This window comes from Callospermophilus lateralis, chromosome 3, assembly GCF_048772815.1.
Source record: "Callospermophilus lateralis isolate mCalLat2 chromosome 3, mCalLat2.hap1, whole genome shotgun sequence".
In the NCBI taxonomy this organism is placed as follows: domain Eukaryota; kingdom Metazoa; phylum Chordata; class Mammalia; order Rodentia; family Sciuridae; genus Callospermophilus; species Callospermophilus lateralis.
The window spans coordinates 104,843,207-104,858,980 of NC_135307.1; the positions used below are offsets into that span (position 1 = coordinate 104,843,207).

The 15,774-nt window shown below is 33.1% G+C and overlaps 1 protein-coding gene across 4 annotated transcripts in view; it reads right to left on the minus strand.

Moving 5' to 3' along the window:
• Window positions 1-2,203: 2,203 nt before the first annotated feature.
• Window positions 2,204-15,774, minus strand: part of Ice2 (interactor of little elongation complex ELL subunit 2) — a 43,168-nt gene continuing 29,597 nt past the window's right edge. For 3 of the 4 annotated variants that reach the window (XM_076848615.2, XM_076848612.2, XM_076848613.2), the window contains 4 exons: window positions 12,663-12,747; window positions 11,576-11,626; window positions 7,925-8,183; window positions 2,204-3,330 (listed from right to left, as the gene is read on the minus strand). In XM_076848615.2, coding sequence (XP_076704730.2) covers window positions 3,202-3,330; window positions 7,925-8,183; window positions 11,576-11,626; window positions 12,663-12,747 — 524 coding nt within the window. In that variant the 3' untranslated portion in view covers window positions 2,204-3,201. Of the gene's footprint in view, window positions 3,331-7,924; window positions 8,184-11,030; window positions 11,078-11,575; window positions 11,627-12,662; window positions 12,748-15,774 lie in introns of those variants that run through there. The other variant, XM_077109031.1, reaches the window with a different exon arrangement.

Sequence of the window (15,774 nt, forward strand, 5' to 3'; positions counted from 1 at the left end):
TTTCACAATGCATAGGTAAAAATACAAATGTCTTGCATAGCATGTCTGTCACTCTCCTATCATTTTCTCTTTCACCTCCTACATCCATAGCCTACAATCTGGCCAGTTTTCACCTTTGCATAACCTGCATTCTTTGTTTGTGGAAAATATTTCATTCTTCCTTTATAACTCCCACTCTTTTTTTTTTAAACCTTAGCTTAAGTTTTATCTCAGAAAATCTTCCTTATTTATCAGAACCTGGTTAGGTGACTTTTTCTTTTCCTTTCTTTTTTTGGTGGTGCTGGAGATAGAACCTAGTGCCTTGTGCATGCAAGGCAAGCACTCTACCAATTGAGCTATAGCCCTAGGCCTGACTTTCTTATGTTACTTCATCAGAGCCTTATCACATAGATAAGTAATGTGCTTTCCACTAAAATGTGAACTTCAGAGGAAAAAAAAAACTATCCTTGGTATGTGTATTCATTCATTGAAGACTCCAACTTGTTAACTTATTGAGTGACTACATGACAGGCAATAATATTAGGTATCTGTTACTTAACAATCAACAAAACAAATGTGCTCCATCCTTTCAGAGATTACTGTGTGTTGAAGAAGGGCCAGGTGGGATGGTCCCTGCTTGTAATTCCAGCCACTCAGGAGGTTGAAGCAAAAGGATCACAAGTTCAAGGCCAGCCTTGGCAACTTATTGAGACCCTGTCTCAAACATAAAAAAGTTCTGTGGGTTTAGCTCAATCCCCAGATGCACCAAAATAACAATAATAATAATAGTTATTATGGTATGGCACATGGCTGCAAACACTCATTGAATTACCTTGTTTTCTAAGACATTTGTATAAATTAAATGCTTCCCACTAGAGTTATAAGTGGCCCAGGCTCATCACATCCTCATGTCTTTTTTTTTTTTTTTCCTTGTACCGGGGATTGAACTCAGGGATACTTTATCACAGAGCAACACCCCAGCCCTTTTTATACTTTGAGATAGGGCCTCACTGAATGGCAGAGGCTGGCTTTGCACTTGCCATCCTCTTGTCTCAACCTCTCAAGCTGCTGGGATTACAGAATTGTGCCACTGAGCCTGGTTGATTTTTTTAACATCTTTGCTAATATTGTCAATGTCATTTCCTTGTTTATAAAGTCTCCATGTTAAAATGTAAGAAAAAGGATAAAAATCATGATAAAATATATGTTTAAGAAGTTACATTAAGGAAAGTGAAAAACTAGCTTTATATATTAGGATTATCCAAATATATAGCTTACATAATTCAAAAGTAATCACTTGCAAGACACATATTCTACTAAATAAATTGAGCTAAGAAGCCTATAATCCCAGTGATTTAGGAGGCTGTGGCAGGATTGCAAATTTGAGGTCAGTCTCAGCAACTTAGCAAAACACTGTCTCAAAATAAAAAATAAAGAAAGGACTGGGATGCTGGTGTTGTGGCTCAGTGGTAGAGCACTCGCCTAGCATGCGTGAGGCACTGGGTTTGATCCTCAGCACCACATAAAGGTGAATAAATAAAATAACGATATTGTGTCCAACTTAAAAAAAAAAAAAAAAAAAGGAAGGAAGGACTGGGGATGTAGCTACGTAATAAAGTACCCCTAAGTTTAATCCTCAGTACCAAAGAGAGAAGAAAAAAAAAAAAAAAACAAAACTCAAGTTAAAAATGGCAAAAGCCAAGTCTTTCTGGCACTCAGAGATCTAAAGCAATCATTGACAAGATTTTTCAAAAGACCTAATTCCAATGGAATCCCTCCCTTTCCTTTGGCTTGCTGACAAATGATGCATAACTAAAACATTTCTGGAATATGTGATAAAGTTTAAAAAAAGTGGGGGGGCTAAGTGTTTTATAAAAGATAATGGCAGGATGAAGAAATGATATATTAAAATATACAAAACGGGCTGGGGGTTGTGGATCAGCAGTAGAGTGCTTGCCTAGTACATGAGAGGCCCTGGGTTTGATCCTCAGCATCACATGGAAATAAATAAAAGTATAAAAAATAAATTAAAATACACAAAACAATTTGTACTAATAAAAATGCCTTATAACCAATAAAAAAATAAATTCAAAACAAAACTTCATAGTAGAAGAAAAAAATTTTCAACTGTTATTTATAATATGTGAGAAGATATTTAGGTCAAATTTCTTATATTAGTGTAGAACTCATAAGTAATAAAAACAAGGCAAATATTGTCTTGAATTATAAAACTTATATTTTATAAATGACACATATTTCTGATACTTTAAGTGTACATTAAAGAACAGGGTTACAAAATTAAACAACTCTGCTCCTTCTTAAATTCAAAGTGGTTATAACATCATCAGCAAATTATGCCAGGTTTTAAATTAATGTATGGTCCTATAAAATTTAAATTACTTAGAATAAATGAGGAAAAAATTAGCTTATGCTCTCTACATCCCATTTAATCCTGTCAGTTTTAAACAACAGAATTTTTTTTTTTCCTGGAAAATACCTCATCTCTACTTCCAGTAGCATATTTCAACAATCATCTGGAATTTGTGCCAAGAAGCAGGGGCATTCATCACCAAACCTGTTATACAACAAGTTTTCTTTTAACAAACTGATGTTGCCCAACATGAAAACATTAACTTGTGACTTTTCAGAGGCAGAAAGTTTTTCTCTTAACCGTTAGTGTCTGCAATGAAATTTCAAAAAGTTTTTAACCTTTATTAACCTTCAATGACTTATCATTTTATAGCAGTACAAAAAGTGTCAAAATGGATCAGAAACAAGGTTTACAACGCTCATAATCATTTCTGACAGTGGTAATATTTAACCTTTTGAGCTAGTCTCAAAGACCAGCAATATAACTCAAATTAAACAATACATAACGATAAATGTTATTCCTAAAAAAAAAAAAAAAAAAAAGTTATTTCCCTGTTTACAATTTTTAGAAAACGGTATAATATAAAAATATTTTCTTCATTTCCCTGCCATGGTAATCTGAAACCGTACCTAGGTTCTCTCAAACTTCAAGGGTAAAGAGTGAAACATTCCATTTTAGTAGAAACACTCATTTCTCATAGCTAGCATTTTTTCAAGGCACTCTAAAAATTCTTAAGAATGCTAAAAGAAAAACACTCCTTTGCCTACTGATCTTTTGATCATGTTCTCCCCAAACTTTCAAAATTAAACATAAGTGGTTCTTCTGAATTTTTATTTTCCATAGTACAGTCCTTAAGTTATTTTTCTTTTATTTGGAGCTACTCCTTCATTTTCAACTTGCTGAGCAGGCAAGCAACTGCTTTTGGTTTCCATGGAAACTGGAGTCCTGCGGCTGCGTGTAGGCATTCTGGTTCCACCAACCTAAGAGATAAAGCAACGAACAAAATAGCTTAATATATTTACAACATACCTACATATAGTAAACTGTATTATTTCTATATGTACTAATCATCATGGATATAATCTTCTAAATTTTTGGTCACCAGTCACATGGTTGACTGTTACTAAACAAGTTTTAATCTGATATAGTTTTAAGTAGTATAATTTTTTCAGATCAAGATAGATAAGTGAATGGAAAAGTTACTATGTTTGGGGCTGGGGATGTGGCTCAAGAGGTAGCATGCTCGCCTGGCATGCGTGGGGCGCTGGGTTCGATCCTCAGCACCACATAAAAATAAAATAAAGATATTGTGTCCACCAAAAACTAAAAATAAATATTAAAAAATTCTCTCTCTCTCTCTTTAAAAAAAAAAAAAGCTACTATGTTAAATTTGGAAGGGGCTGAAATGTTCAATTAGAATAAAAGGGAATGACAGGGCTTTTGAATAATATGTTTGCACTAATTGTGCTTCAGGAAAGGAAGAAATAAATGAGAAAAAAAGAAATAATATGAAGGCAAAAGAAAGAAAATATAAGCAAGTAAGAGGTGCTGAAGAAGGAGAAGAAATTACATGGAAAAAAAAGGACAGACAGTAAGATAAGGAAGAGAGGGAGAGACAAAGAAAAGTTGTTGGGCACAGTGGCACACACCTGTAATTCCAGTGGCTCTGGAGGCTGAGGCAGGAAGATCACAAGTTCAAAGCCAGCCTCAGCAACTTAGTGAGGCCTTAAGCAACTTAAGAAGACCCTGTTTCAAAATATTAAGTATAAAAAGGGATGGGGGTATGGCTCAGTGGTGAATTGCTCCTGGGTTCAATCCCTGATACAAAAAAAAAAAAAAAAAGCCCAAGAGGGAAGAAAAAAAAAAACAACAATAAACATAGAAGAAAAAACAAAACAAAAAAAGGAATACAGAGGATGGGCAAAGGGAAAGAAGGATGCTTGGGGGATACCCGTGGTGCTACTTGCACCTTCATGTGTACTATTCTCCTCACTCTCCTTTTCTAGCTCACTGTGTAAGGGAGGAAGGTCATTCTTTGGACCCAATCCCTTGCTAATCATAGTCCTGTTTAAGAATAAGATCTGGAAATACTGTCACCTCCTTGGCTACTACGAGGGAGGGCAGAAAGTTTTTAAAATATGTAAAGGAGAAAGCCAGCCCTCACAGAGAAGGATGAAAGCTGTGTTACCTGAAATCATTTCCACAGAATCTGCCCATATCTGCCTGTATCTTCCCCAGCCACCACTCACACTTTGTTTCATCACATCCTATCTAGTGAATCCCATACTTGGGCACACTAAGGGTGATATTGGAACTCCAAGCACTCTCTCATATTCCAAACCCAACAGAAGCAGTACTGGTATTGCTTCAATGGGTTACTGGTTCACTGAGAAAGGATCAGACTCCAGTGTCCCTCACCTATTATTTACTGCCTCTTAAAGGGACTTTTTTTTTTTCCTTTAAATTTTATTTATTTATTTATTTAGGTTTAAAATGACATGATTAGAAAGGACAAACTTAAGGATTTGAATCTGCCAGACTGTCTGAGGTTGATGAACATTTACAACATTTCTACTAGAAAGTGCTATGATTTTTAGATATCTATATCACTCTCTACATAGCTGGTATTTCTTATAAAGATATACTGACTATACTAATTGTATCTACTGTATCTTTGAGGAAAGTCAGCATTGAAGACTTCCATTGTAAGATGGTATATGTGTGTAAAATAAATGCTCATTACAGAAATTGTAGAAGAAAAGGGTATGAAGTAAGAAGCTGCTGCAAAAAGACTGCAAAAGTCAAAAGTAGCACAGGAAGTAAAACGAACTCCTCCATATATCCTCTGCTGGATGCAGCAGGGAGGCAGACACAAGGTCTACTGGGGTCTCTTCAGGGTTAGTGCCTTAAGGCACTATACAGATGTTAAGTTCTATGTTCAAGTAGATTAGGGTCTAAGGAATCACACCAGGGCAAAAACATTTGCTATATGAGTCTGTACATGGAGAGGATATGCAGATGATTTATGTTTCATACAGATTTTTTCTTCCCCAGTTTCCTTAAAGTTGTGATTTTCCCCCATTTCTGCTAAGGCTAAAAAAATCCCTATTGGTGCTTAGCTGAAGGGAAAGAAAAAAAGTAGAAAGTCTTATTTCCATGGTCTGCTTAGGAGCAAAGCAGGAAGGTGGGGGTAATCCCCACTAAATGTTGGGCTAGATTGTTATATCATAATTATATCCAAAATGTTCTATTGACTTACACACACACACATACACACACACACACACACACACAAAATCTCAAACTAAGTTTGGTTATCTCATTGTCTATAGTACCTAGTGTTGGGCTGTGTAAGAGCCTGGTCCTGGTTAAACTCACTAAATATTTGTTCCTAAATTGAATACATGAAGTATCTTAAAAATACAAATAAATATATCGCGGGGCTGGGGATGTGGCTCAAGCGGTAGCGCACTCGCCTGGCATGCATGCGGCCCGGGTTCGATTCTCAGCACCACATACAAACAAAGATGTTGTGTCCGCCAAAAACTAAAAAATAAATATTAAATAAATAAATAAATATATCGCTGTGCTCAGCGATATACATGTAATTAATTGTTAAAATATATATTTACATAATCAAACCCTGAACATAGAGAATTTTTCCTTTTCCAAATGAATTATTATTATTATTTTTTGTTATACAAAATCACATTTTGATGGGAACAGAAAAGACAGTAGAATGAACCATACCTAACTTTCCTATGGTTATATATGAATACACAACCATTGTAACTCCACATCATATACAACCACAAAAATAGGAAGTTTATTCCACGTATGTATGTCAAAATACACTCTACTGTCATGTACAACTAAAAAGAACAAATAATAAAGAAACAAAAGCACATTTTTGGACCACATTTTTTAAAAAGTAAATCATGATAGTATTTCAAAAACATAAGGTACTCAACATTATTCTAGTGTTAATCTGTATCAATAAGGGAAGAATAAAAATATTACTCAGTTCTTTTTTAAAAACACCTTGGGCAAATAAATTTATCCTTCTATTTATAGTTGTTTGAAGTCAGACATTAAACCATTAATTTTCACTTAAGAAGAATAAGCAACCCCTGCACAGAATTATATGCTATGGTTCAGAAACTATAATCAGTGTTTCTAAATTAAAGAAAATCATTCTTCTAGAAAGAATACAGATCTTCAAAAATGGTTTTCAATTATTATTTCCTTAAGAGGTTATAAAAACCACCATTTATATTATATGTAAACTAGGGATAGTCAACCAAAACTGTAGATAAAATAACTTAAGATGCTAACAGTTAACTTTCTCCATTCTTTTTTTTTTTTTAAGAGGGAGAGAGAATTTTTTAATATTTATTTTTTAGTTTTCGGCAGACACAACATCTTTGTTTGTATGTGGTGTTGAGAATCAAACCTGGGCCGCACGCATGCCAGACGAGCGTGCTATTGCTTGAGCCACATCTCCAGCCCTCTCCATTCTTTCACTGATCTCAACTGGTTAACCATATTTATATTTTCTTGGCCAATGTTAACTAAGAATGTACAAGGAGCTCAGTGTTCAACCCTATTCACTGTAAATTGTTTTTTAAAAAGTCCTCAATATTTGCATTCTAGCTATTTCTCAAAAGGATTTAAGGACATTTACAGATTAATTTACTGAAATATAGAAGGGAAAAAAAGAATAGAACATTCAAAGGGTACACAAGTGATAAATTCTCTGAGGGTAATAACATTGAAAAGATTATATAAAATTCAGTAATTTTGATTCAGAGATTTTGTTTTTTGGCAGCAGAAAGGAAAACACACTAGGTTTTGTCTCCTGAACATTCAGATAGCAAAATTTTCCTACAACTAAACTTAAATTGAAATTTCTTAAATTATATACAGAGAACAAGTGAAATGGTAGAAAGTATTTCTAGCCACAGCTTTGTAGGTTTTAGATAAATAAATTATTATTCAAGTGAGATTTCTAGGAGGAATTTAATAAAGAGAGCAACATTAAAGTGTAATTTAATAAATATTGAGTTATACATACGTAGCAGAACATAATATAGTCATTAATACTGCAGCTATATTTATAATAAAGCACTCCATTAACTACTACATTTTAATTTTTCCATATCCTAGCAATCAATTTTAATTATATCATAATTTTATTGTATGTATTCTTTTGCAAATTGTCTCAAATATTTAATAAAATTGAATAGAGTGGGCATAAATAAAAATTGCATATACAACTTTTTATTTTATAGGAACATCAAGATTTAACTATGTGGCTGCCTTACCCATGCACCCATGAAGCAAGCTAGAATTTTCTTTTGTTGGTTTATAAACCTTATAAAAATAGAAAGTTCCATTGACAAAAAGACTGGACATGGTAGAGCATACAACTTTATCTACCCTGCTTATGGATATTGGTTGTAGAATAGTAGTTGTAATTAACTTGGAAATGTAGACCTCAGGTTGAAGTACAGTGAATTAAACAAATTAATAATAAACAATCTAATAGAACATTTGATTTCAAAAAGACTTTACCTTTTGCTGTGTTGCAGGACCCAGTGATTTGGGTGGAAAAGTACAAGGTATCCGTCCATGATGAATATGATATGGTAATAGGAGACTGGGATCTAATGGGACCCAAGGAACTGAGAGACTAGAAGGTACACCAGGAGGGTCACAATGTGTTTTATGCAAATTGTATGCTGTTCTAGTAACTTTTCCGTCAGAGGTCTTGTAGATCAGGAGTGAAGAATCTTCTGCTGCATGAGACAACAAGTAGGAACCCTCCTGCAAGCTAAGTACACCATTGAAGATCAATCTATTAATAAAACTGAAAACAATTATAGGCATAGAACCACAACCTCTAAAATATAAAATAGACCAATAAAAGTAGACTTCAGATTTAAAGTCTTTTCATGCCTTTTAGGCAACTAAATTATTTTGGAACTTTGGAACTTTAGTACAAAGTTCAGAATATCTGATCATTTTCTTTTTATTATGTTTTAGGCAATTTGCAAAATTTCAATCATCTAATAGAAAAACAATCTGCCTATTTTTCTAATCTATGGAGAACAGATGCTTACTGAAAACATCTCTCTCTCAACATTTTCATCATTCAATATCCTGTCTAATTTATTTCTAGTAATAGAAGTTAATAGGTAGAAGTAGAGGATTAACAGATAGTAACTGATAGAAGTAGACACAGGTTAATGTTAATACTAAAATGTACACTTGAATTTTAAGAAGGTAGAGCTCATGTTAAATGATCTTATTATAATAAAAATTATTTTAAATTATAAAAGTGACAAAAGACATGAAAGTTAATGTTACATGTTTATGACGTCCAGTACTCTAAAATAAAGTGGCAGAAACTATTGACGGAACAACCAAGATATAATATGAAGTATTATTATGAGATAATAGTAGCAATAGCAGCCAACAGATATTGAATTTTTATTATGAGCCAACAAATGTTATACTGCTCCATATCCATTTTTTCATTAAATCCTCTGCAACAAATCTTCAAGGCATAGTATTAATTATTAACTCCACATCAGTGATAAATAAACAAATTAGAGATGTGAAGCAATTTGCCCAAAGTTGTGAGTATAGTAGGGTTTATATATAAACTCACGTGGTCAAATTCCACAGGCCATACCCTTAATCACGATCCTCTACTGTCACAATAATCAGTTATGTCAAACATCCAATCCACATTTTTCTTTTCTTTCTTAGAAAGCTTTAAGGGATTCAATATATAACCATAAAGAGCTAATAGGATGATTAATACACTGTGCTTTCTTGGGATTACACATTTTCTGGATCAAAGGGGAACAGTTCTTTCTCACATTAATAAAAAAAAGAGATTAATCATACTTCAGTTATACAGATCTCCTAAACAAATCTTTAAGTTACATTTTCATTAACATTTTTTGGTGCAGGGGATTTTACCCAGGGGTACTTAACCCCTGAGTTCCATCCCCAGTCCTTTTGCATTTTGAGACAGGGTCTTGATAAGTTGCTTAGAACTTTCCTAAGTTGCTGAGGTTGGCCTTGAACTTGGGATCCTCCTGCCTCAGTCTCCCTAGTCTCTGGGATTATAGGCACATACCACCACACTCAGCCATTTTCATTAACTTTTTAAATTAAAAGTAATAGATGTTGATGAAGGAGGTCCCCAAAATTATTCTTATCCTTTAGAACTTTTTCCTCTTGATCATTTTAATATAAGGAAATAATAATTGATAAAGAAGCAGGAATAAATAACATTTCAAAGATTGAGATTTTACTAATGAAAATCACTAAAATCACTAAAAATGAAGAAAACTTTGGTTTACAGAAAAATGTATACATATTTTTTGAGATGGGTTTTGCTATGTTGCCCAGGTTGGTTTTGAACTCCTAGGCTCAAGTGATCCTCCTGCCTCAACCTCCCAAGCTGTGCCATCCTGCCCTGCTCCAGAGCAATGTATTTAATTTATGGAGAATGAGACACTCCAAGGACAAGTATTATACACATGCTATACGAATGCAATGCACATGAAAAAATATAAAGACATACAACTCTGGTAGGCAGAAGAGTGGCCTCCTAAAAATGTTTTGTTTTTTTTTTCCCTACACCCTGGTTATCTTACATGGCAAAGGGGAAAGGTAGCAGATGGAACTATGGTAACTAATCAGCTAATTTTAAAATGGTCATATTTTCCTGGATTATCCAAGCGGGCCCAATGTAATCACAAGAGCCTTTAAACGTGGAAGGAGGCTGAAAAGACTCATAGGGAAATACTACTGAGAAACAAATTCAGACAAGTGAATACTATGATTTTAACCTAGTATGATCAGTTAGATCTCAAGATTTACAGAACTGCAAAATAATAATTTGTGTTGTTTTACAAAACCGATATTTTACAGCTATGATAGAAAACTAATATAAGGACTGGGGATATAGCTCAATTGTAGAGTGCTTGCCTAGCATGTGTGAGGTTTTCACTCCCCAGCACCATAAATAAATAAATAAGAAAATAGTAACAAATGAAATAAGATTGACAATAAAAATTCAAAAGCATCTGGCAAGTTTCATATATAAGTACTGTAATTGCTTAGAACTAAAAAGTACTCAGGTACTTACTGTACCCGACACCATTATTTTACAAATAAGGAAATTCACATCTGGTTGTATAATGTAAGTGAAGAGTTAGAACTTGAACTTGGAAATTTTGACTTTGAGTTCAGACTACTGAATTGTTGTCTATTTCTCTTTTCATGACAGAAAGTAAGTAAAAATTCATATAAGTTGGACAAATGATCATTTGGAGAATTCATATTCTTAAATTTGCCACAGACTTAAAAACTTTGGTTACTAGTTCTCTGTGGCTTCTTTGTCCTGAACAAAAACTTTGTTAGTCTGAATAACAGTCTCCCATGATGTCTGTATCCTGTCTCCAGACCTGTAAATACATTAACTTTAATGGCTCTGCAAAAGAGTTTAAATTAAGGATTCTGAGATGATGATCCTGGATTACTTGAGTAGGGCCAATGTAATTACAGGGTCCTTACAGGAAGCAGGCAGAGGAAAATACTATTATAGTAGGGACAAGGCAGTGTCACCTGGATGCAGACATCTGAGTGATGAAATTTGAAGATGGAAGAAAGGGCTGCAAGTCAAGGAATACAGCTGAGTACTAGAAACTGAAAGAGAGAAGGAAGCCTGTTATTTCAGCAACTTCGGAAGTTAAGACACGAGGATCACAAGTTCAAAGTCAGCCTGGGTAATTTGGCAAGACACTATATCAAAAGAAAAGGAAAAAAAAAGCTCCACAAGAAAGCAGCCCTGCTGACACCTTGACCTTAGTGAGTGAAACTGATTCTGGATTTCTGGTCTTCAGGACTATAAAGAGAACTATAAATTCATATTACTTTAAGCTACTTGTAATAGGGGCAATTTGTTATATGGACAATAGGAAACCAATACAATGGCCTTTTAGAAAATATATTTGCAAGTTCATTAAAGCAGATACTATCACATTATCTTTTTACTTGTATTTTTCACAATTTCAACTTCAACAAAATAATTCTTGTACTTCTAGTCTTTTCTCATTGATTGTTAATAACATATTTTCAAAGTTTCTAAGAATATTTGCCTAAGAAAATCAGACAAATCAGCGCAAAGTGTCCAAAAATACTTACCTACTTAATTTCTTTAGAATGTGTTGGAGAATATTAAATAAACTTGAAACCCTATTAAACAGAAGAAATTTATGTAAAATTAAGCCAAAACACCTAATTATTAATAATTATAGCTTCTCAGGAAAAGAAATGCCCTCAATAACATAGGAAAACAGATGTGACAATATAAAACAGAATGCTAAACTTTTAAACATTTGAATGAAAAAATGATAAACTTTTATTTTTGTCATTTCTTGATTTTCTTTTATAATCAAAGTATTGGCCTTGTGTTAAGCAGTTATAAAAAGATCACTATTGTATGTTGAAATCTCATACTTTTAAAAATACAGAAGAGTATGGCTTTTAAAGATGGTGTAAATTAGTTTTCAAATATTTGATGGGTACTTTAAATATGCAATGACAGAGAAGCTACTGATTGTGAATGGGATAACTAAAGGGAAATTAAATGTTATTCTGTTTTTTTTTTTTTTTTAGTATCTCTTCTAGATCCTAACTTAATATTTCTTTTAAAAAAATCATTTTCATTGAGAGAAGTGAGGCAGGCAGAGAGTGGGGTATAGAAGTTTTTCTACTCACATGTGTAAAGAAAAGTTACTGCCCAAGAAAAGCAATTCTTAGAAACAAAAGTGGATATATTTAAGTGTAAGCAGAGAGTTCAAGTTTGAATCTGGGACTCTTAAAAAAACATCAAGCCTCAGAGCTAGTACTACGCAATTAGTGTAAATTAAGACAATTTCTCATTTAAGTGGTGAATTCAACATACCAACTAAGAGCTAGACGGTCTGACATTAGCTCAGTAATGTGCTCTGGAGGCAAGGACCTATAAATCCTAGTTCTCATATATAAAATAGCAAAGACACTATCACCAGCCTTTCATAGAAAGTTGTGAGATACAAATGAGATAATATTTATAAGTTATTTTCCTTTGCATTTAGGCATTTAAAGTTCTGAGTACAATAAATTCATTTAGTTTTGGTATACAAAAACGCTTGGTAGGATGGGCAAACTTAATATTTAAAAGTAAAGGAAAACTAGTTATCATACTAATAAGTTTTTCTCAATTCTGTCACAAAGTGAACTTTCTTACTTGAGTGCTGAAAGTTTTTCTTTTAATTCTTCTGAGGTAATTTCTTCTAGCAGGAAAAGCTTTGAAGTAAATGCATCAATATGCCCTAAAAATAAAATATCAAACTTAAAAAAAAAAAAGCAAATAAGGTATTTAAAAAACAAAAATCCAACAAGTCACCCACTCTCCTTCAAGAAAATTTTTACAAAATTTTAATAATTATAATACGAATTTCATCAAGTCTATCAAGCAAAGCTATATTTTAAAATTACAAAAAAAAATCAAATTATAAAAGAAATACATATTCATTTAAAAATCTTTGCTGAATGTAGAAAAGTTTATACATATCCACAAACACAAAAATAATCCCTAAGCCAACAATTTAAGAATAACTGTTCAGGGCTGGGTTGTGGCTCAGTGGTAGAGCCCTTGCCTAGCATGTGTGAGTCACTAGGTTCAATTCTCAGCACCACATATAAATAAATTACTTAAATAAAGGTCCATTAATAACTGAAAAAAATTTTTAAAAAGGTTAAAAAAAGAATAACTCTTCTAATATTACTATTTCTAATTTCCATTAAAGTTGCATTTTTATTGAGTTTTTCAAGGAAAATATATACTTATTGTTAAAACAAACACTTAAAAATCAAAATTTATAGACTGGGCATGTTCTATGTATCTTTACACATGTGGTTTTTAAGATGAAAATTAGATTATAAAAAATATGGCTAATTATTTAAAGTACACCATGAGATTTCTTGTGGTTTAAGCAGTCTGTTTAGTCTTTTTTTTTTGCACTACTGGGGATTAAACCCAGGGCCTTGTACATGCTACCACTGAGTATATTCCCAGCCCCTTTAATTTTATTTTGGGACAGGATCTCACTAATTTACTAAGGGTAATCCCTAATTAAAATCCTCCTGCCTCAATCTATTGAGCACCTAAGATTATAGGCATGCACCTATAATCCTATAGGTACATAGGATTATGCCTGACTCAAAGTCTATTTTTTTATAAGCATGATATGAATCTAGAATTCCGAAAAGCAAAACAGTACATGTCCAAAATAACACTTCTATTTTAAAAAGTCATGTGTATGTTTTAAACAAAACAGGTTGAGACACAACACTGATGCCTTATGATATACCAAACCAAGGAAGAGTGAAACAAAACTTAGCCCTGAGACAAATGTTATACAATCAAGTCATGGTTTATTAAGGAGAATAAGAGAAACACTCACCATGACTAAAAGTGATATTGTTTAAAAATAATACTGTTTTTGGATTTTTATTTTTTTAAACTCTTAATATTGGGTTGTCTAATTACCAAGCATGTTGATATCAATCATAGGAACAACAAAAAATACATATAATTTGATATCTCATTTTTATATCTAGCCCACTTTAATTTCATTTGCTTTATGCTCAAAGAATTCAATTAGAAACGTTATTAACAGATGCCTTCCTTCTAGACAACAAATCCATCTGTTCCAACACCCTTGTTACACAAAGTTTGAGTTTCACCTCTTTTTTCCTAACAGTCATTATACAGTGACATTTCTTTTTTGTAACTTTAAATTTATGTGCATTTAGTTGCATAGCCTAATATATAATGGAAAAAACTAAGATAACAGATTAAAAATAAATATTCATAATTTAGGGAGATTTTAACATATCTTAAGGGATTGGTAGAATATGCTGATTAAAAAATGAGTGAGTATATAAAAGACTTGAGAAAAAAAGGATTAACCAAATGAACATACAGAGAATACTATGCCCAAAACCTGAATATATAATTTTTTGCAAATATTTTCCTATGACATATGGTTATTATTATTAATATACCTATCTTTAACAATTATTGTTTTAGTGTGGTTGATGGCTTAATTGCATTGTCATCCATGAACATACTGTCTTCTTAGTCCTTCTGGTCTATTTTCATAAGTATATGTGTATATTTGCAAAAAATTATATAGTAACATTTCTAATAACAAACTTGTACATTTTAATGGTTTAATAACATAGAAAAAGGATATTAAGTGGTATTTTATTTTTTGGTAATGGGGACTGAACTCAAGGGCACTTAACCATTGAGCTACATCCCTAACCCTTTATATTTTTTATTTTCAGACAAGGTCTAGCTAAGTTGCTTAGAGCCTAAATTGTTGAGGCTGGCCTCGAACTTGTAATCCTCTTGCCTCAGACTCCTGAGTTGTTGAGATTATAGATGTGTGCCACCACACCTGGCAATATTTATTTTTAGATGCTTACAAAATAAGCCTTGAGAAAAGACTAACAGTTCTTATATTTTTAAGGAAACTCAATAAAAAAGTACATATTATAATATACATCAAATACAGTCTGTCAAAAAACTATACAGACAATCATCCTAAGTACTATGAAGGTCTACCTCCTTAAGATTACAACTATCAACCTTGAAGCTTCCTGACCTGTGAGCTTAAAATGAATTAACTATATGCCTGAGATACATATTTTCTTAGCCCTTGGGGCAGCTGAGCAGGGCTTGGGAGGATAAAAGCTTTCTGGCCAATGCCCTTTACTTACAAGCAATCTTGAGATCTCTGTACATCACAGTATGTTGTACAAATGTTTTTCAGATGTGTCAAAGTTGGGAGGCACTGTTTATATAGTACAAATAAAGGCTTTGTATGCATGAGTTCATACATGTATACCTATATATACATAGGTAGTCCTTGCTTTGTTTGCAGGGCAGGACCATACAAATGATCATACTGGTGAAAACTATGCAAGCAATTTTTAATAATATATGATTATTATGTGTGATATTACGTAAGTAATCTAAAAACTATGATTATTCTACCACCTTTAAGTATTCTGTCAAAACAAATTTTCCATCAATTATAAGTGCATAGGGAAATGAAAAAAACAGCAAAGTATGTATTTAGTTTATTGAAAAAAACCAGCCTGGCATGGTGTCACATGCTTGTAATCCCAGTGATCTAGGAGACTGAGGCAGGAGGATCACAAGTTCAAACCTAGCCTCAGCAACTTAGTGAGGCCCTAAGCAACTTAGTGAGACCCTATCTCAAAAATAAAATACAGCTCAGTGGTAAAACATTCCTGGGCCAAATTCCTGGTACTCCCCCACCGCC